The 22,864-nt window shown below is 47.0% G+C and overlaps 1 protein-coding gene across 7 annotated transcripts in view; it reads left to right on the forward strand.

Moving 5' to 3' along the window:
- GUCY1A1 (guanylate cyclase 1 soluble subunit alpha 1) overlaps positions 1-22,070 on the forward strand; it is a 75,898-nt gene extending 53,828 nt beyond the window's left edge. For 4 of the 7 annotated variants that reach the window (XM_067035395.1, XM_067035399.1, XM_067035398.1 and 1 more), the window contains 6 exons: positions 3,252-3,310; positions 4,621-5,330; positions 6,974-7,459; positions 10,750-10,893; positions 15,452-15,606; positions 19,827-22,070. In XM_067035395.1, coding sequence (XP_066891496.1) covers positions 3,252-3,310; positions 4,621-5,330; positions 6,974-7,459; positions 10,750-10,893; positions 15,452-15,606; positions 19,827-20,028 — 1,756 coding nt within the window. In that variant the 3' untranslated portion in view covers positions 20,029-22,070. Of the gene's footprint in view, positions 1-3,251; positions 3,311-4,620; positions 5,331-6,973; positions 7,460-10,749; positions 10,899-15,451; positions 15,607-19,826 lie in introns of all 7 variants that reach the window. The other 3 variants (XM_067035396.1, XM_067035401.1, XM_067035400.1) reach the window with 1 other exon arrangement.
- Positions 22,071-22,864: the final 794 nt, after the last annotated feature.

Here is a 22,864-nt window from a genome sequence, read left to right on the forward strand (position 1 = left end):
CTGTAAAATATCTGGGCTCGTATAGCTGTTTAGGCAAAGGCAGAACTGAGTTTCAAGCCTGGGTTTTTCAGAGCCCATGATTCTAACCACGTTGCCCTGTGCTGTTGCTTTTAATAAGCCCCCAGAAGGCCTGTTCTTTCCTAGCAAGGGAGAGCTTCTGAAATGTTCTACAGAGAGAGTGTGTGGGTCAGAGCAGAGTCGGCTGACAGGCTGGGGCCTGCCTGTCCCTCCCTCATAGCCTGGACCACAGGTTACACTCTCAGCCCCTGCGTCAGGAGGACGGGAAAGGGTACAGGAGCAAGAGGGCCGCTCAGGGGTCTGGGGCAGTCCTCAGGGAGGTGTTTCGGTATTTTCCTAACTGGTTCGGTTATACTGGTGTGCAAATACCAGTTCCGTTTATACTTTGTTCTTCTACTCTGTCTTTGACGTTTTCTTTAAGAAAGCTTTCTGTAGCGGTTTCATATATAAGGTAATTTAAAAAAAAAAAAAAAAAAAACAACCTGACTTTTAGAGTTCATTTAAAAAATACATCTCGGCTCCTTTACTGCCAGTGGATAACTTGATTTGGCCTTGTTTTGGTTTTCCTGAAATCAAAGGATTATTTCCTGTGCAAATAATACAATAAACACTTGAGTCCAAGTTTCCAGAATTGAACGTGGAAGTCTGGCAGAGCAGTACCGTTGTCGGGAATATTTTGCAAGTTCATTCATCTGCCTGCTGCTCAGGAGCGGATAATCTGCTCTGCGGAGGGTCAGGCCCGAGTTTCCCTTGCTGGCTAACTGGTCCCGCTCTGTAGGCAGCAGGCAAAGCCAGGAAGGGGTCAGAGACAGGCCCAAAGAGAGAGGGTGTGAGTCTATGTGTCTGACAGAAGCTGTGTTTACAGAGTGATATGGAAAGCATTCCAGAACGCCTCTGACCTTAATTCTCAGTCAGGCTGATAAGAGAGCCAGCAAGTCCTGTAGCTGTGCTACTGTGTCTGTCTGCCTAGGGCTTTGGCAGACAGTTTACTCAGAATGTATTCTCAGGGCCTCGTGCCCTGAAATGTGCCTAAGCTAGATGCAGATATTCAGTTAGGATGTGTTCCCAGAGATGTATCTCTTTAAACAAAAAATTCTCAAAACTTAAAAAAATTATTTTATTTGGAAATTTTAAAAAGTCTTTTACCACTTCCCTGAGTTCTTAAAGAGTTGATCCCACTTTTAAATTGTCCTAATCACTATTCCACTGTTGAAATAAGGAGAAGGACCTTTTTTCTTGCGAGACTGCCTGCTGATATGCTAAATGGCTTCTCTGGGACATTGGGCATTTCTCCCCATCTTTCTGGCAGGTCACCTGCTGTTTCTCCTGCAGTCAGTTTGCTGCCTGCTGAGGGGACCTTCGCTGCCCCGGCTGCCACCTTTGTTGAGTGAATGAGTTTTAGAACAGCCCATTATGATACCTCTTTGGGTTGGTTTCACAGAGAGCTTTGGGTTTGTTTCTTTTTCTAGGACCCTTTGATCACATCACAGCATCATGTGGGAACTTGTGGCTGGTGTGTGTGTCTCTGTGTACAACATATGCACATGTGCTGGTGTCCACGCAGGCTTACACCTTCTCGTTTTTTATTTTTATTTTATTTTATTTTTCGGTTTTTTTTTTTTTGAGGGTAAAAGAGGGAGCTTATTTTGTTTTTTGGCGTTTTTTAAAATAAATTTAATTATTTATTTATTTATTTATTTATGGCTGCGTTGGGTCTTCGTTGCTGCGCTTGGACTTTCTCTAGTTGCAGCGAGTGGGGGCTACTCTTTGTTGCGGTGCACGGGCTTCTCGTTGCGGTGGCTTCTCTTGTTGTGGAGCACAGGCTCAAGGTGCACCGGCTTCAGTAGCTGTGGTGCACGGGCTCAGTAGTTGTGGTGTGCAGGCTCAGTAATTGTGGCTCGCAGACTCAGTAGTTGTGGCGCACGGGCTTAGTTGCTCCGTGGCATGTGGGATCTTCCTGGACCAGGGCTCGAATCCGAGTCCCCTGCATTGGCAGGTGGATTCTTAACCACCGTGCCACCAGGGAAGTCCCAGGGAGCTTATTTTGAATCGCACTATGTGTTTGGATTAGCTAAGCTTTGCTGGGAGTTAGCAGAAGAGGTCTCTGAGCAGCTTTGCTCTCGTTCTTTAGAAAAAAAAAAACAGAATTTGCTTAAGGGAGAAGAAGGAGCCCATCTAAAGACTGAGAACATAACATAATATATAACAAAGGGTTGGGGGGTCTCTAGATTCAAACTAGATGCAGTTCAAATTATTTAGATAAGAACATACAGAAATACATATTTCTAGTAACCTAGTGTTTTAAGTAATTATAAGCAGTATACCTTTATGCGATCAAGTAGCCAACAGAGCAATTTCCTTCTCAAAAATGTTTCCTTTTGAGACTTGTCTACATGTATCATGCTTTACTTGAAATCTCTTTAACATTTTAAACTCATGTCTGTTTCCTCTTGGCTTGTCTAACGGCAAGCTGAACCACAAGTAGAACTTGGGTGTCTTTTAATACACTTCAGTAGTTTGGCAAATTTGGTCATAATTAGTCATCACTATCAGAAATCATCAAAAAACAATTAGGCAAACAGTAATCAACAAGTTGTCCAGGTGAAATTACAAAAACCTTCCATCAGGCAAAATGTATGCTATTATAATCAACTTTTGTGCTACATAAAGCAGCGCAGAAATTGAATAAGTAATAGATTTCTTTAGTTACTAATTTTTATGTAAGATCAAGGATAAAAGTTTAATGTGATGATGTCTGAGAGTTAAATATATAGGACCAAAAACTCAAAAGCAGGAGGTACTATGTATTTTCTTTAGAAAATAATTAAGAATTTACTTAAAAGTGAAATCCCTCAGTATAGAGATTCTTCTTCTTGGTTGGGTTATCAGAAAACCCCATGCCAATTTATTATCATCTTTTCCTGGCCATTTCATACCACTGGTTTTCTGCCAGTACAGCCTCTATACTATTAGCCAATGTGAAGTTAGCTTCAAAGGTAAATATACTTTATAAGAAATGATGAAACACTCTAAATCAGGTATATTCGGGGGTTTTACAACACTGTTTGGGGTTGTACATGTCACTGCTTCTTTCCTGTGAACTTGACAGTCAAGATTTGCCTCTACAGAAAAGGTAATTTAAATTATTTTCTGTCATCATTTCTGTATGTTGTAATCTGAAATTTTAGCATTCACTTGTCAGTTTATAATTTAAGATATTGAAATAATTTCAGGAAATCTTTGGAAAGAGAAGACTTTGAAAAAATAATGGCAGACCAAGCGATTGCAGCAGGTAATAGAATTAAGTATATGCAATTAGGAAATAATTATACTTGTAGAACTAATGTTTTACCTGTAAACAAAGATTTTCTCTTCCTAGAAAATATTTACCTGGAGAACTAATATTTTCTTTAAAATATTCATATTTATTTGTTGGTAGCTTCCAGTGTGAAATGTTAAATAGCATGTTTTGTGTTAACACAAAGAATAACTCTTTTTCGTACTATATGTCTTTGTTTGACCGCAAACATTTCCTCTTCTTACAATGTTTATTTGCTGAGAAGTAGATAAAGCTGCATGGGAGGCTGACTCATAGGCATTCGCATGCTTTGGTCTTGAACTTTGAGTGTTCCTCATTTATGCATGAAAAATTCTACTCAGCAAAGTAGAAGAAGTCATTTTTTTAAAGGTTGGAAGCAATCATGGGAAAAACGGTGAGCAGTGCTCTCACATTAATACCTAGTTTGGAGAAAACAAGCAGATGAGTGACTTTGTCATACTGTCCTTTTCAAAGTTTGAGTACATGAACCAACAGGTTAGATGTTTCTCAAAGTACAAGATATGAAGGACTCGATGATGGTGATGATGACAGTAACGATGGGTGACTTGACCTGAGCCCTTCCGCCGGGTCAGGCGCGATTCTAACGTGCCCACCAACCCTGCCGTGGCAGTGCTGTGGACAGGGCACTCGGGTTTCCCTAAGTCACAGAGGAGAATAATGTGGTACACAGGGTGTAAAGAACAAAGGACATTAGAGGGAGAAGCTGTGGAAAGTAGATAATATATTCCAAACACCTATTCAGTCAGGTAACATCAAACAAGAATGCTATTTTACTGGGAAAAAAACCTACTTCATATCATCTCTGAGGAAAAATGACAAAATTGAGTTTCACCACCAGTGATTTAAATTTATTCCTGTATCTGATGCTTATACTCCAAGGGGGCCGGGACCCCTTCACCAACATGTACCACTGTTTCCGTTGTTAACAAGGTGGGAGAGCTTTTTCTGAAATGGACTTGATCCTGTGATTCCAATTGCTCTTTTATAGTTAAGTTTCAGGGAGATAAAAAGTCCTATATTATACTCAGTTGATCATTCTTTTGTAATTAACTGACTTGGGATTCATATTAGGAGTTATCCAAATTTTGGAAACTAATTTATGTAGATAATTTAAACACGGGTAGTTAATTTTGGTTGGAAATCTTGTTAGCAGATGTAAAGCAAACTAACTCGTCAGATAGAACAATATTAAAAACAGTAACAGCACATCTCTGCTAAGATGGCGCATTTGATACGGCAGAAAATGTATTATGTGCTTTCAGGAGTCCCAGTGGAGATCATCAGAGAATCTCTCGGTGAGGAGCTTTTTAAAATATGCTATGAAGAAGATGAATACATCCTAGGTGTGGTCGGAGGAACCCTGAAAGACTTTTTAAATAGCTTCAGCACCCTTCTGAGACAAAGCAGCCACTGCCAGGAGGCAGAAAAGAAGGGCGGGTTTGAGGACGCGTCCATCCTATGCCTGGATAAAGATCCCGATTTCTTAAATGTTTACTATTTCTTCCCTAAGAGGATCACTTCCCTGATTCTCCCCGGCATCGTTAAGGCAGCTGCTCGCATCTTGTACGAGACCGAAGTGGAGGTGTCCGCGACGCCCCCCTGCTTCCACCAGCACTGCAGCGAGTTCATGGACCAGCCCTGCCTGCTCTACTCCGTCCACGTGAAGACCCCCCGACCGGCCCCAGCCCCGGGGAAGCCCCCGTCCTCGCTGGTGATTCCTGCGTCGCTCTTCTGCAAGACCTTCCCCTTCCACTTCATGCTGGACCGAGACCTGAGCATCCTGCAGGTGGGCAACGGCATCAGGAGGCTGATGAGCAGGAGAGACGTGCAAGGGAAGCCCCGCTTTGGCGAGTACTTCGAGATTCTCACTCCCAAGATCAGCCAGACGTTCGGCGGGATCATGACCATGTTGAACATGCAGTTTGTGGTCCGCGTGAGGAGGTGGGACAGCGCCGTGAAGACATCGTCCAGGGTAAGAAGAACGTTACACTGTTGTGACTGTGGAATCCACTCTTTCACACTTAAAGACTAGCAATAAAAAAGGTTAAAATATACGCGTGACTGGAGATGTTTTAATACAGCGTTTCGGTTGAAGACAGTTCTAAAATGCTATGCAGGCCGGAATAAATTGAAGACAAGATTCTTTCTGCATTCGTTGGCTTGCTTACTTAAGCCATCACTGCCCAGATATTTGTTGAATGCAGTCTACCTTGTACAATCTTTATGGAGTATTTTATAACTGAATTAGAAAAATATTGATGTAAAAGTATGGTTTCAGTCATCATGAAATAGCTGACTTAATTTGGAATGATAAGAAGAATTCTACAACAAAGAAACAAAAACTTGTTTCTTACAGGAGGCAACTAAATGGAGTTTTTCAATATTTAATAGACATGGAAAAAAAATCAATAACTTGTTTGATTAAGTGTTAGAGAATATGGGGAAAAATGTTCTGCTCTCATCTCCTAATAGAGAACCATGGTAATGATTTAGAAAAATGTTGGGGAAATCACAGCCGATAGTACAAGCGAGCTCAAAGAAAGGCTTATGACACATCTAACTTCTGGACACACGTAAACCAGCAGACATGCTGTCTGTCCCCCCAAATGAAAATAGCTTTATTACTTTTTATCATAAAAGTAGTATAGCTAAGTGTTTAAAATAATACGTAATACTTAAAGATGTTCGTTGCAAAATCAAAAACATTAATCATACACATTTTTGTTTAAAACAAAATATACTATTTATAACGTTTTCTTTTAATCGCTAAACGGTATCTGTGGGGCTCCTGCCGTGTCATTAGATACCTGTCCGTTTCACTTTTTCAAAGGCCGTGTCGTATCCCATCGTGTGGTTTTCCGTTTAACCGTTCACTATTGAAGGACACCTGGGCTGCCTTCTTCCGCTTTGCCGCCGTGATCACACGCGTACACGTTTGTCTCATTCCCACAAGTAACCCTGTCACCCAGGACAGACACACGAGGCCTCCCCCCCCCCCCCCCCCGCTCGGGGCTCTTGGTGCCACATCCTGTCTGCTGCTGTCCACAGAATTCAGTCGCAGAGCCTCAGCGCGCCACACAGTGAGAAAGCCTCGAAGCAAGAATTCGGGGCTCTGTGGATTGAAAATCATGATTTCTGTGTCGCCTGCACTCCAGTATATTCTCCACATGTCTGCAAGCATTTTAGAACTCACAGTCAATTGCGATGATAAGAAAGCATATTGTTTTTGTTGACCAGTAGAAAAAGAACAAGTCTAAAAGTGAAAGGAGGGACTTCCCCGGCCGTCCAGGGGTTAGGACTCCATGCCTCCACTGCGGGGGGCACAGGTTCGCTCCCTGGTCGGGTCACCGAGACCCTGCAAGCCACACACACACACACACACACCCTGCAAGCCACACACACACACACACACACACACACACACACACACACACACCCTGCAAGCCACACACACACACACACACACACACACACACACACCCTGCAAGCCACACACACACACACACACACACACACCCCAAAGGGATGATCGCTGTACCCACCCCCTCACCTTCCGTCTCAGAAAGGTGCTGGGAGCTTGCATGAGCCACAGCAGTCGGTGCTTCTTCCTTCCAGGTGATGGACCTCAAGGGCCAGATGATCTACGTGGTGGAGTCCAGCGCCGTCCTGTTCCTGGGCTCGCCCTGCGTGGACAGACTGGAGGACTTCACGGGCCGCGGGCTCTACCTCTCGGACATCCCCATCCACAACGCGCTGCGGGACGTGGTCCTGATCGGAGAGCAGGCCAGGGCGCAGGACGGCCTGAAGAAGAGGCTGGGCAAGCTCAAGGGCACGCTGGAGCAGGCCCACCAGGCCCTGGAGGAGGAGAAGCGGAAGACGGTGGACCTGCTGTGCTCCATCTTCCCCTGCGAGGTGGCGCGGCAGCTGTGGCAGGGCCGGGCCGTGCAGGCCAAGCGGTTCGGCGACGTCACCATGCTCTTCTCGGACGTCGTGGGCTTCACGGCCATCTGCTCGCAGTGCTCCCCGCTGCAGGTCGTCACCATGCTCAACGCGCTCTACACCCGCTTCGACCGGCAGTGCGGGGAGCTGGACGTCTACAAGGTAGGGGCGGGGCGGGGCGGGGCCGGCGCCGGGGAGGGGCGGGGCCGGGGAGGGGCGGGGCCGGGGAGGGGCGGGGCGGCCTGGGCCCAGCCCGCGGGCAGGTGTCGCGACCCGGCCGCGCGCGTGTCCTCCGGCCCGGACGGGCCCCGACCCGCTCACTCCAGAGAGGACGAGCGTGTCCCAGGGAGCAAGCCCGGGCCGCAGGGGTGACCGAGCGAGGGGGCGGGCCGGCGGACCCTCAGACAGGGGAACATTAAAAGGCGGTGAGCCTGAGCCTCGACTGTGAGAGCCGAGATGAGCTGTTAAGCCGAGATGTTTCAAGGTCAGCCTTGCACAGGGAGGACGTATCCTTCTCTCTGCAGAAGGAGAGAAGCACGAGGACAGCACGAATTGCCTTCGAACGGATTCATTCAGTACAGGGTGACGGGATCCTTTTCACAGCCGGGGAACAGAAACCCAAGTCCACGGCTTAACGGGGTTACTGTACCCAGGCCAAGGGCACAAGGAGGCCTGACCTCAAATCTCCTTTTCTGCCTTATTGGCTTTGTAAGCAGAGAAAGTTAAATCACCTTTCTCATTTCTGAAACAGAGGATATAACACCCACCCCCAGAGTTTACATGCATGAATAACACGCATTACGCCCCGTAATCTTCATGAACACGACTGTTACAAAGATTACGGTAAAAAAAACTAATCTCTCATTCATCAGCCAGCAGGCACTGAGGATGCCCAGAGATTGTCCCTGAAACATAATAAACTATTTTTTAGATGTAACTTTCGTTAATAAGAGAACCAATGAAGACACTTTAGGTTCAGCTTATTTCTTTAGAAGTAAAACATACTTTCTTGCTGATTTAAAGGATCTTACGTTGTCCTAAATACTGGCATAAGGAATAAAGCAGGCTTCTCATTTATGTGGCTTGAATCATCTTTTAATTTGCCACTTAAAAATCTGGCATTTCAGAGCTTAATGCAACATGAAAATAAATAAATGATTAAAGAGGAAACAAAAATTATTTATGGGACCCTATAAGCCCCTCCTTTGTTCCAATCTAGATGCTGGAAGTAAAACTTTCCTTTTAAAAGATTTGTAACAGGAAATTCCAGGCAGAGCTATGATTCCCTTAGGAAAAAAGAGGTCCATGCATAATTACAGATAAAATAATTGGCTTCACTTAGGGTAAGTCTGATGGCCTCTTGTGGAATTCACTGCATTTATTTGTAGACAGTTTATGTCTTGAGAATATCTCCTCTCAGAACTGGGAGGAGGTCGCCCTGTCTTCTGCAAACTGCTGTGACTGTTCGCAGAAGCTGCCCGCTGCGGCACGGGTCGCCCTGTTGGAACTGTAACATACGGGTCGTTCCTCCCAGGTGTTCGGAGCCTTGCCCCGCGCGAGGAGGACGCGGGCGCAGAGGGCCCTGGGGGCCCAGCTGCAGCCCGGCCAGAGGGCCCGCATCCGCGCTTCCCCCACTCTTCATGCCGACTCTGTGTGCAAACACCTGCACATGCCGTGAACAAACGGCGGAGGGTCCTCACCTCGGAATAACCTTAAGATCCAGAGAGTGTTCACCAGGGGCTGCCCTGTGCCCATGGTGGCTTCCAAGGAGCAGTCAGGACCCGACTGGACCAGGACTTCATTCAGTTACATTTCCTTTCTTTCAGTCTCTTGGTCGTTTTCTGCTTATTTGAGTGTGTATTTGGCTGTTGTTTCAGCACATCCTTACTGGTCCTCCCGCGCTGGCCAGCGTGGGAGGGGGTACAGTCCCTGTGAAGAGAGTCCGCGGCGGGGGGCCGGGCAGAGGGGGACGCACAGAGACGCACAGGGCAGATTCCCTGAGACGGGGGGACGCGAGAGCACCCTCACCTCTGCAGGGGCTGCAGCGGCACAGAGGACAGCACCCCGCACCCAGTGGGGGCGAGGGTGCCCTCCTCCTACTCAGTAACACTGCCTGAGCCCTGTGACAGGTTAGCCCGAGCGCGTCTCTGCCTGCGGTGCTGAGGAGGTGCTCTCGGGGTGCCCGGCCGCCGGGCTGTGTCCTTGGTGAGCAGCCTGGGCGCCCGCGATGCAGGAGTCGATGAGACAGACTCCGAGAGCCTGGGAGGAAAGCCACCAGACGCGGGCGTGACTCCGCAGCATCCCCGTTGGTGTGCCCTCCCGGTAGGAAACGGAGCAGGTACGGGGCCGCGGGCAGGATCGGCCCTCCTCGCCGGGTGGGTGTCAGCAGGGCCCGAGGAGACCAGGGGCACGCCAGGCGGCCACCTGCAGGAAGAGCGTTGCAGAGCGAGCAGCAGCGTGTGGTATGTTTGAGGGGAGACAGGTGGCCGCTGGCTTGGAACCCAGCGCGCAAGCGGGAGAAGTAGGAGCTGGATGGGGGCAGCGGAAAGGCAGGGCAGGAACTCGGGCGGCACGTGAAGGGCCCCGGCATTGCTTCTGCATGAAATCGGGAGTCACCGAAGTTTGTCCCCGTTCTCTTCTCCTCTCTCGTCTCCGTGCCCCTAGATTGGAAGCTCTGGATCACAAGAGTGATATGATCTGATAAGTTACAATTAATATTTAGAGGAGAAAAATGTACCTATTACAAATTGGTGGCTAAATAGTGGATTTAAAGTAACCATTAGCTTTCTGTACTCAGGATCACAGACAGATAAAAATCACTCGTAGCAACAGCAATCATGACAATGACAATAATATACGGGAAGTTTACAGAAGAGCCTATTTCCAGTAGCTTTCCAGTCACCACTGTCTCTGCCTCTGGGCTTGACATCTTGGTTTCTATACTTTGTGATTAATATTCATGTGGACAGTCTAGCGTTGCTACGACAACCCCAGATGTCCTTTTGAAAAGCTAAAATGACAGTTTTAACCGGGCACGTCCTTATTAAATTCATAGGGCCTTGATTCAGTAGGGACTTCGTTCAGAATGCTGCATTTTATGCTGAGAAGGGTGTAAAATCACCCAGTATCTTAAACAGTGTAGGATAAACCCAAAGTACGTCATTTGCTCCTACAAAGCCCCTTTACGTGGTGGGGAAAGAAGGAGGTGAGTCAGTGGCGATGCTGGGAGTAGAAGCCCCTCCCGACGCCGTGTTCACAGCGCGGCCCTGCTGCTCGCCTTGTGCGTTTCCTGGAAGGGAAAGCCTCTTCCAAGGGTCTGCGGTTTGCTCTGGTGTTCCACTGGCCCTGAGCGCCGAGCTGTCTGCTGCATGATTCTTAATTTCTGCCCTGTGATACGCACTGTGATGCCTCCTCAGCTTCCGTCTGTAACGTGGGAAATCCGTTGTGCGTAGGTGGAGACCATCGGCGACGCGTACTGTGTGGCTGGGGGCTTGCACAAAGAGAGTGACACCCACGCTGTTCGGATCGCGCTGATGGCCCTGAAGATGATGGAGCTCTCTGACGAAGTGGTGTCTCCCCACGGAGAGCCCATCGAGGTGAGGTGTGTCACGTGCTGGCCGGGAGATGTCAGGACAGTGAGTGCTGATTAGTTAGCTCCCAACACAATGGCGCATCCCTCGGGGTCTAGTGGCAGAGAGCAGATCTCCAGCTTGCTTTACTACGCGGTGTTAAATGGCTTACAGATCGCTTAGAGACCAAAGACGCCATCCATGGCTTGAGCTTTGAAAAAATGGTTCCCAGACCCGCACTTCAGATCCACGGCTTCCTCCGTGACCTGGCAGCTGGTTCCAGGCAGGGAACCAGTGCTCGGAAAGCAGCTGTGTCCGCTGCCGGCTGCCGAAGAAAGCTGCAGCTACTGTAATTGCATCGGCGACACGGAAATACTGCATCACGACTCTTCCAAAATGAATGACTGGCAACTGGGCTCCCTGCTAAGCAGGGGAGAGAACGCAAAGGCTTCCGCAGACGTGCTCACAACGGCAGTGCAGGCAGAAATGCAGGTTTCCAGAGCTCATGCAAGGGCTTCTGATTCACCACACCTAAGTACATCTAGAACCTTCAAGGGACTTTGGAAAATGGAATGTTTCGCTTTTTGAGCCCCGGAGGGGAGGAATTACACGAGAATGAAGTGGGCTGCTAATCCACCAATATTTTCCAGGACACATAAAATTCCAAAATTTCTAGATGAGCTAGAGCCCAGAATAATCATGTCTTATAGCAGATGAGAAAATAAAATTAACATGCTAAGCATTGATTTAATAGGTAAAACATGAGTGGAATATCCTTATTTGCCCCACTTGAAGTGAATCTGCCATTTAATTGTTATAGAACAGTCTTCAGTTGATGACCTTCAGAAATGGGCCTTTGAAGTAATATGGAACCCTATGTGGCATGATATAAAATATAGAGAGAAGGAGGAAGAAAACTGGAAGTTTAGCCAGGGCTCTCTCCACTGTTAATAGAAGCCGTATGTGTAAGCCTTCATAACTATCTTCTAAGTCAACTCTCATCCCAGTTATATACCGATGTGTGACGCACTTCCCTGAAATTAGTGGCGTGAAACCACAGAGCTTTGGGGGTTTTTTGTTGTTGTTGTTGTTGTTTTTTGTGATACGCAGGCCTCTCACTGTCGCGGCCTCTCCCGTTGCGGAGCACAGGCTCCGGACGCGCAGGCGCAGCGGCCACGGCTCACGGGCCCAGCCGCTCCGCGGCACGTGGGATCTTCCCGGACCGGGGCTCGAACCCGCGTCCCCCGCATCGGCAGGCGGACTCGCAACCACCGCGCCACCAGGGAAGCCCAGAGCTTTGGTTTTGCACCGATTCTGTGTGTGGGAATTTGGATGAGGCAAAGCAGGAATGCCTTGTCATTTCTCACAGTGTCTGGCACCTCAGCGGTTGAGGGCGCGTGGGATAGCTGGGGTTCCATCACTTGAACTAGAGCTCCACTCGCCTGCCTGGCTCCGTCGGTGGGGCTGGCGGAGGGCGGGGCCCCGCGGGGACTATCAGCCCAGGTGCTCACCTGTCGCACTCGGGCGGGGCAGCCTCAGGGCCGTCCCACTTCTTACACAGGGGCCACGTCCCGGTGCACAGGTCTGCATCCACTGCATGGCCTTTGTGCCCTGGCCTGAGGAGAGACACTGTGACACGTCCATTTTGTCCTGCTGGTCACAGCAACCCCAAGCCTGCCCACAGGGGAGAAGACTGAGACCCCAGGTTTCCATAGGAAGAGCGCAAAATACTTTTCAACTGTGCTTTAAGAGCTTCACAGTATCTGACTTTTCCAGATGCTTTGTTTCTGTACTTTTTTAGAAGAGAATTATGTGGGTTTTTTTGTTGTTGTTGCTTTGTCTTTTTTTGGTGAGGAAACTCATAGCATCAAAGTAAATGCTTAAAATATCCAGATTAATAATAAAACCAGTGATCTCCACAATAATGGATTCTGTAATTAAGATGTGTATGTTTGGGGCGGGGGGGGTTAGTGGCATGATTTTTGATATTTGTAGAAATACACTTTTAGAGTTTTGCAATTGCAAGAATTATTTACAGCTAGTTTCAAAGATAATTACCTGGGTGATACTAGTTTAGCTTTACTGACCTGTAAAGTCAGATGTTAAACCACCTTTTTCCTTGTATTGACCTGCAGTCCTAGGAAATCTCTGACAGCCTTAGGGGCTACTCGTGAAATATCACAGACACAGAAGTGCTGAGTAGTTTTAGTAGAGAGAGAAGCACTAATGTATCACAGGGAGCAGACTGTGACTGACACATCATCTTATCTGAAATCTTTATAACAACCTTATGAAAAGGCATCCACAGTTCACTGCTAGACAAGAGTAGTCGAGTCTCTCACGGATCCGGATTTGGAGTCATGTGTTTCTTACCCTCCTGCCCCACGGAATGGAATCACAGTGAAAGAAAAGGGAATATTTCCTTTTTTTCTTTTCAAACTCTGTGTTTTCTCCAGCGTGTCATATGTACAAACCGTCTACGCACTTATTCCTGCCGACTTCCTCACTAACGCCCACCCGCTGAGGCTTGGAAGACGGGGCTGGACGCTATCTCGTGCCGGAGACCAGGGCCAGGCTGAGTCAGCAGGTGCAAGGAGAACTCGGACCCAGGCGCTGGGAGCCCCCCTCCCAGCCCCAGAACCTGCGTGCAGGGGGGACCCTCCCCAGCAGGTTTCCACTGGGGGCGTGACGGGCCTGTGAAACTTGGGGCCAGTTTCGTGCTTGTAAATTTGAAAAGTTCCCGGATGAGGAAGCTTTGAGCTTGAGAGTGAGACTCGGGGCTGGGGCAGGGGAGGAAGCAAAGAGACACCGGCTTTGTCTGCGTTGTTTGGATGTTTACCAGGAGGACGCATTTCCATATTAATTATGCAATAGAAACAGTAAAACGCCACGATAAACTTGTATTAAAAGCTAGAATGACTAGGTACAAAGAGAGAAACTGATTTAACCAGAAGAGTGCCCAAAGCCAGTAAAAACTTCTAAAATTCTGCCTGATATTTATAAGCAGAAGATAGCCTTTTGTCACCTTATTTTATGTTTTTACCTTGTTCATTGTCATAGTTTTACATATAGAACCATCTTCTCCTAAGGAGGAAAAAGCCAGATGTAATAGACATTTGTGTTTTTCTGCATAAAGTAAAACTTGGATGAAGAAGGAACTTTAACAATAATCCAACCCTGCATTTTTTAGGTGAGGAAAGAGTACAAGGGAAATGTGGAGATTTAGAGAAAGTCAGACTACCAGATGCAGAGAGAAAAACAGCGGTCCCAGAGGGAAGGGGGTGGAGGGAGGGGAACGTGGGAGTGAGGGTTCGATGTACAGACAACTGGGTGTGAAATAAATAAGTTAGGAGGATGTAACGGACCGCACAGCAAGTACAGTTATTTTATAACAACTCTACGGGGAGTGTAATCTATAAAGTATTGAATAACTGTGCTGTGCGCCTGAAACTAACATAATATTGTAGGTCAGAGGCCCAGCTCTTAGCACAATTTTGGTTTCTAATACAAATTTCCTGATTCATGATGTAGGGCTTTTGTTTGAAAATTTTGCAGAATTCATGATTTGACATGTTATGAGCCAATGATTCTCAGAAGTTTCTAGAAGAGATCTGAAATTAGCTGTAAAACTAGGGAGATCTGGAGTCTTCTGGATTCTAAAGTACATCTAAGTCACTGAGTACTTGGCCTCTGTGTACAAATACGCTCATCTAATAAAACTTGTTTTAAATGGTCAGCTAAACACAGAACTGAAAGTAACGTGCATGGTATCTGACTGTCATTTAAAACATCCCCCCTTTAACTTGCCTTGTTGCAGCAGTAATTTAAAATCTGTACCTCCTCTAAGATCAGCCAGTATGTGGAGCTTCCAGAAGATCCCACTTTAGAACATTGTCTTAACTGCTCTCCAGATCATCGATAACTTTCAGGATGCCTCAGCGTTTCCCTCAGCATATCCGGATGTGTCGGAACTCTGGTTTTCCTCGGGTCCAGATGTTTTTGACTGACGTGTGTGTTGTCACCGTGACGCAGGCGTCAGCAATGCCAGCTTTCCGCTTCCTCCGTCATCTTCTGCTTAAATATTACAATTCTCTTTCTGCACTTGGTCAGTTGAGTAGTGAGGTAGTGTTTGCCATAAAGTCCTTTTAAAGCAGAGCACCTAAAAACCCGCGCTCTGCATCCTGAGCACTGGCTTCTTGGCCCCCTCTGACCGCGCTGGGAAACACCTTCTGGGCTCCGGAAGGCAGCTCTCCCGCACCGGTGGACGGAGCAGGTTCACCTCGACAGTCCACGGGCACCGTGGTCACCATGGTGACTGTGGTCCGTTCGTGGGGGGCTTCGATCCAGATACGGAAGACGGTTGAGATACAGGATGCTCTGTGTGAGCAGCGTTAGGAGGCGGGGCTGATGCGGCCTAGGGGCTTTTGCGGGAGGCGGGGAGCGGGCGGGAATCGGCCGCAGGCTCGGAGGGAGGGCGGGGTGCGGGGAGAGCAAGGAGCCCCGCGGTTTCGACAGGCGCGGAGCCGGCGCCCAGTCGCGGCAGTGCTCGCCCATGACCGGACCGTTGCGTTACTCTTGCTTTCAGATGCGCATTGGACTGCATTCTGGGTCGGTTTTCGCCGGAGTTGTCGGAGTTAAGATGCCCCGTTACTGCCTTTTTGGAAATAATGTCACCTTGGCTAACAAGTTCGAGTCCTGCAGTGTCCCCCGGAAGATCAACGTCAGCCCTACCACCTACAGGTATGTGCCTTAAGTCTGTTCTTTGCATTCATACGCAGTCGTCATTTTTGTCTATTGGTTTGTTTCATTCTTCATAACTTGTTCTTGCTTAGATCATGTTAAAGGAAAAGAAAAGCCACAACTTGTATCATCCTCACTTTAACTTTTTTTAAAAAACTGCTCGTTAGCCTCAGGGGAACTTTGATCTCCAGCCCGACCCATGATTCTCCACTGAGCTAGACTCGTACGTTCTGACCTGTATTTCTGCTCGGGTGACTAATTGGCCCATTTCAGCCAACGTGATCCTATTAGAACAGCTGATTCCCGCCCCCCCTCAAGACACCCACTTCCCACCGGCCAAGCTCCATCCGTCTCCTGACTGGGTGGTAGAGGGCCGCAGTGCACCTGGTTCCTGAGACCAGCACCCCGGGCATGCCCTCTCCTTCCCCGTGCGTGCCCCGCCCCCGCTGCAGATGAGTGTGCTGCACGCAGGGCCCCTCCGCCCCGCCCCCCGTGCCGCTGCACGCAGGGCCCCTCCGCCCCGCCCCCCGTGCCGCTGCACGCAGGACCCCTCCGCCCCGCCCCCCGTGCCGCTGCACGCAGGGCCCCTCCGCCCCGCCCCCCGTGCCGCTGCACGCAGGGCCCCTCCGCCCCGCCCCCCGTACCGCTGCACGCAGGGCCCCTCCCCCCCACCGTACCGCTGCACGCAGGGCTCCTCCGCCCCGCCCCCCGGACCACTGCACGCAGGGTCCTTCCGCCCCGCCCCCCGTGCCGCTGCACGCAGGGCCCCTCCGCCCCGCCCCCCGTGCCACTGCACGCAGGGCCCCTCCGCCCCGCCCCCCGTGCCGCTGCACGCAGGGCCCCTCCCCTCCACCGTACCACTGCACGCAGGGCTCCTCCGCCCCAGGCTGCCCTCCATGTGGTACCCATGTTCTCTTCGTGAAGCACAGGCCAGATCCGTCCCCCCGCCTTACAAGCCAGAAGAGAATTAAACGTGCAACCACGGACTCACGTGTTTCCTCGGACCAGAGTCCCGCTAGACCCTCTACCACCAGAGTTTCTTCCACTCCCTCCTTATTTCACGGATCTCCTGCAACCCGGCCTCGTTTTTATGCATCACACCCGCCAGACCGATTCCTGAATGGAGGCTGCTTGCTTTGCCTTTCTCTCCCGGGTCATCCCCTGCCTTCCTCCTTCTCACGATCAGACCTTAAGTCAGAGGCCGCGTCTTCACAGACACATTCCTCACCCGCCCTGGACACACCCGCAGGTGCTCTCCTCAGCTCCCCCTGTGTTTCTTAAGTTCAGGACAAGCGGAGATTCTATGAGAAGTTATACAAATATGAAAGGTAATTATTGCTTTATTGATAGTGCATTGACTTCAGGGATGGCATTTCCCAATAAAATGATATTAGGAAGGGTTCACTCCCTTGATGTATTTATGAGGCACATGTAACTTTAGGACACAGACTGCATAGCCACAACCAAAAATATCCATTTCCTTCAAACTTCCACTTCCAAATTCTGCTCAGTAATTTAGAATGTAATGGCAATTAGACATTCCTTTCTTTTAAATGTCATGAGGAGTTTTCTTCTAGGGGACAATATCCCGCATTTTTGTTTGTTTTTACTGAAGTGCAGAGAACGCACAGACACTAGGTTCAATATCGTTTGAGTTTGGGGTCAGTGGATTAAACGGAGGGTTGCGTGCACTGATGCAGGATCATTAAAGACAACACTGGCAGGTGCCCCGTGCGGGCCGGAAAGTTGACCAGGAACTCCTGTAGAGACACAGAAGCAGGACTTGAATTCCACCAGCGAGCAAGGAGAATAAGGACGATGACCGAATTAGGAGAGTTGATGCAACCACTTGCAGGAAACCGTGTCCGGTCAGGAGGGATAAAGGAAACCTCCCTCCACATGTGAGCGTCTGCCCTGGGACTGTGGCTACTATTCTTGGATCTTACCCAAGCTTTCTTCTAAATGGTTTTATTTTTCCAACCTGTTTTTCTTACAAATTTGGATCTTTTTAAAAAGATGATTTAATGAACAAAAAATCTGTAAGTCTCTTGAAAAAGCATGGGATTTGTAGGCAGAAGACATGTCCTACAGCACAGGGCTTACCGGATGTGTGATCTGGAGCCAGGCTCTTCATACATTCAAACGATTCGCTTTCAAGCCACTTCTGAATGCTCCGGATAGAAGAGGAAAACCGGAGAAAAACAGATTCCACCCATACTCTTTTGCAACTTGCCTTGAATCCACTCAACACTATGTTTTTGAGATTTTTTTCTTGATGAAACATAAATCCAGTTCATAAAAGTCTAGTTCATTTATTTACAGTATTCCTAATGCAGCGGTGTGCTGGTAAACCAGCCTGCGGAGTGAAGTGGATACTCCCTGACTTCTAGCATTTACCAGTTTGTAAGGTGTAAATACTGTCACCGTGGCAGGTTTCAGGCTACCGATGGTTTAACTGGCTTGCAGAATTCCAGCGTGTTTAACAGCTGTTTCTCACAAGCTGCTGCGACATAAATCTAGCAGGTCCCCATATGTGCATGTGACATAGTATGTATTCTAGAGTATAAATAAGCCAGTCTGTCTTCTATCCATGGGTAATTAGAGGATTGCCAGTTTTCCAGTATTACACAACGTGATTTGATACATATTCTTATACATATGTGTCTAGATAATATACCTACGAGTGGTATTCCCAGATCGTGGGCTATACCCAGTTTCGGCTTTACTAAGCATCAGTTAGCTGTCCAGATTGGTTTCACCAATCTATTGGTATATATTGGCAATATATACCAATAGAATCCACGGTGTCTGAAGGTTTCTATTTCCCAGTGACTGATATTATCAGACCGATTGTTACCAATATGACGGGTGTTATGTGATATCTAATTGATGCTTAATTAATCTTGTTCAATTTATTTAATCTTCACAGCTGTCTTAAGAGACATGTATTATTTTAATCCCCACTTGAAAGGCTAGAAATCTGACCTCTTTGCTGTTATTCAAACCTACATCTACGAGACTTTGAAGCTTATACTTTCAATTGTGTGGAATTCTGTAATTTTTCATTATATATTACCAAATACTATGCCTTAAAAATAATAGGTACTCAAAGTATTTACAAATCCATGACTAAGACATCATTTCATTAGTCTTATGATTTTGCAGACTACATATTTATTGGTAAACTGATAAACCTTCTCCTTGAGGTCTGTGACCCTCGAGCCCTGCATCTCTGTCCGGCGGTTTCCCCAGCACACAGAGGGGCGTCAGGGCCCCGAAGTCTCGCACCGCATCGCCCCTCTTTTCATTGCCGACTGGGGAGCGGATGGGGAGATACGAGGAGAGATTTTCTGCAGAAGCTGGTTTAGAGCCTGTTTCCATCCACGGCCTGAATAATAGATCAAGAGATGCTTATTAAGTTTGCATTTGACAGAAAGCTAGGGAAGCAAGTGGGAAGAGGAGCCAGTAACTTAATCAAAATGATTAGCGTTTCAAATGAGTTCATCATCCTGGATAAATGCAGCAAATAATAAAGGCCTGTAGAACATCTGAATTTAAGATGAAATTGAATTCTTAAGAATTTAAGAAGAAAATATATTGCAAATATCAGATAGTAAGTAGAGTGTTGATATGTACAACTAAATCCCACTTTAGTCCTACTAACCTAGAATTCATAAAAATTCTACTGAGAGATCCCAAAGTTACTCTCACGTTTTATATATAGATATATATCTTATATAGAATTTTTTTCACAAGTTCTTGCCCAAGCTTACTTCTCAGTAATATTTAGAAAATGAATGAATTGACAGACAGTGTCTTATCTCTTTCAACTCTTCCAGTTTTGTAACATTATTTGCATGTATTGTTTGCTATTATTAGACTTTTGCATTGTTTGGGGGTTTTTTCCCCAGTGCTGTGAATTGCACTGTTCTATAGATTATAGATGATACCTTTACAAGACTCTGTGAGAGTTATTTTTCCTAATATGAGTGAACTACATTATCTGGTAGGCTTTCTGTTATTGTGCATGGATTCCTTGCCGTTCTTCTGTGAAGGTGCTTACATAAACATCAGCAGGATTTTTCCTGTCCGTGACACTGAAGGTGGCTGGTTTATTCATATTCTCAGGAACGTTCCTTTAGTTATGTCACCTTTTCTTGACTAGACAGTTACGTCAGTCTTAAGTTTTATGATTAATATTTGCGTTTCAATATTTCCAGATTACTCAAAGACTGTCCTGGTTTTGTGTTTACACCTCGATCAAGGGAGGAACTCCCACCAAACTTTCCTAGTGACATTCCTGGAATCTGTCATTTTCTGGAAGCTTATCAACAAGGAACAACTTCAAAGCCATGGTTCCAGAAGAAAGATGTTGAGGAAGCCAATGCCAATTTTTTAGGCAAAGCATCGGGAATAGATTAGCCAAATAGACACCCAGTTGTTAGTCTTTGGGCTTGAGTCCTTGGAGCGTGTGTGGACCTTCTGAGGGCACACTGGCGTGGCAGTGAGCTCAGGAGCAGAAATAACGTGGGACTAAGTCACCATCTGCGTTCCTTCCACTTAACATGACAAAAATGTATTCACCTCAATATTCAACTCTTCAGAGAGGAAGAAAGAAGGAAAGAAAGAAGCCTCAAAGAGCGACTTTGGGGGACTATTTCTCATATAGAAGAATAGCTGATGACCTGTACTCAGAACTCAGCGCCTTGTTCATATATCGCGTGATTGTAGTGACCTGTGCAGCCTGGTGGAGCCGCCTGCCTTCCGCCCGGGCAAACCCCCTGCTTATCAAAGCGCTTCTCATAGTGTTGGTTGCCTTAAAAGTGCTTTTGGAATAGAAACCGTAGTCTTTGATACCCTGAGCTCTTTGAACCTTTCAAGTCTGCATTTTGTTACATTTCCTCATTTAACTGTTAGCATACATAACGAAATAGATTGAGGCTTTCTTCTGTTGCACTCTTTTCTTTTTCTTTTTTTAGAGGAAATAAGCCATCATGGGTTAGATGCAATATGAATCTAAAGTAGTTCTTCTGTAAATATCAAAGATGATTTTATAAAAATATTCTCCACAACATAATGTGTCGTAACAATAAATATTTCCTTTTTTGACATTTTAAAAAGTCTATATATGGGAAAGGCTATTTTAATTCATAAGAGCAATTTCATTTCTAGTAATTCATTTTTGTGTCATAATCTTCAGGATAAAAGAGGGTTACGGCCTACATTAAAATGCAATAATATTATTCTAATTTACTTTACCCAGAAGCAACATGGAGTAAACGCAGCATTCAGGGAATGAATCATAACATACAGAAGTAAAACATTCACACACCCAGCACTAATTTGCACCTATTTCAGCAGACACCCTCCATTGCCAGGCTGCGCCATATAAAGTTCCATTGGGCAAATCTAAGTTCACAACTGGGAAATAAGACTTGTTCTTTTTGCTGATAGCTTAGTTTTTAAGTATTTGTGTTGAACACTTTGGTGTGTATATATGTCCTTGGAACCATCAGGACTCTGTCTTAAGTACACATCTGTGAATATTTTATTCTAGTGAAATTAATTCAATGATATTTTTAAAGAGGGTATTAATATTGATGAAGAAAATTATGCTGTGATTTCATTGTAGAAATTTCAAAACATTTTTCTGGAACGTGAACTTTTAATAATGTTAATCTAAGATCTCTGGTGAACTAAGTAACATGCAGAGTTTGGTTGGAGATAAGGATCTGATTTTAAAAAGAACGCAACTTCACAGCAAGGGAAAGAGGAGCATTACAGTGTTTAAATCAGTATTAGCAGAGCTATACATACACTGAACTCTTATTTGGGGATCCAAGGAGTAAGTCAGCTGGAATTTATCTCCACTAGTCCTCAGGCCAGTCCGTGGTGACCTCGGGAATAAAGGCCATTACCGGCTGGCCTCTACCATCCCTGGCGTATTACCATACATATCACAATAATTGTTGTTTACTCAATGATGCTCCAGTGTCTCGAGGTACTGAATAGGGCTCATTCAATAACAGTCCTATTATTGGAGAGTATCACAGGCCTTGGGAAAATATAGTTATAGTCTCACAATTATATGAAGTTAATAAAAGTATTTAAAAGGAAAGTGAAGACTTAAATACATTTTTCTTTCTGGAAATGAGCCCTTTTTACAGGGGAAATATTAGGAATTAAGGGAAATTAAAAAGCATAAAATAATGTGTCTTATTTATCACCTATTTAAGCAGACCCAAATTTGCTAATAATTTATGTTCCAAAAGTTGTAAATTAATTAAAATTCAAAAAATATTTTCTGTGTGTGTGTTTACACACGCACACACACGCACACGCAGAACCAGTGGAGGAGAATGTGAACAATCTGAGGAAAAGCTCCATGGGAATTCCTTGTACCATTCCTGCAACCTTTCCATAAGTTTGATACTTTATCCAAATAAAAAGTTACCAAAAATGTATTTTCGCGAAAACATTAAGTCATCTGTGATAGGTTCCCCAGGCCAGCCTGCAAAGGCTCGTTAACTATGGGATACCTCGGAGCCCTTAAGCAAGACGGACATACAACATCTCCATGATGGGATGCACTCAAAATCTGCAACTCAGATGCTAAAACCTTGAAGGATTGCCTTTTCCGTCTCTGTCTGATCCACTTCGGAGGGTGCGGGTGAGGGAGACGTATTCACGTCCAGACCCCTGGGGGTGGGCAGGGACGGAGCCCGAGGGTACGTGCACGGGAAAGGGAGGGGCCCGGACGGGGGCGTGAGGCTGGCGTGGCGCTCAGGGTGCAGAAAGGGATGGACACACAGGGTCTCTGCCAGGGTTGGGAGCCAGGGGCTCTGAATCCGACTGCCAAGTGAACTGTCCTAAAATATATATAACGGGGGTCCCGAGACACCTGGTCCTCCTGAGAACGCCCGGAGCTGCTCTCGGGGCAGCTTTGGTGAGGCACAGAGCAGGCTGCTTGCCCGGGGCCCGGGGGCCAGCAAGGGACGGGTGACCACGGGCGGACTCGCCCTCGGCCCGCCAGCGCTACCTGCAAAGCCCCGGCGACGCCTAAGGCCGCCCCGGGCTGGAAAGCGCGCCCCCAACCCCGCTAACTTCCCGTGGATCCCGGTGGCTGTAAACGGCGGGCTTCACCGGGGTACGTCGCTGTTCCTCAGTGGGGGGCACTCTCCGGGACACGGCCCTTCCCCGAACCCCAGAACCGAAAGGGCTGTCGGCCTGCCGGTGGGCTTGGGTGCGTTTCCCCCGC

Source organism: Kogia breviceps, chromosome 6 (genome assembly GCF_026419965.1).
Source record: "Kogia breviceps isolate mKogBre1 chromosome 6, mKogBre1 haplotype 1, whole genome shotgun sequence".
Taxonomy (NCBI): domain Eukaryota; kingdom Metazoa; phylum Chordata; class Mammalia; order Artiodactyla; family Physeteridae; genus Kogia; species Kogia breviceps.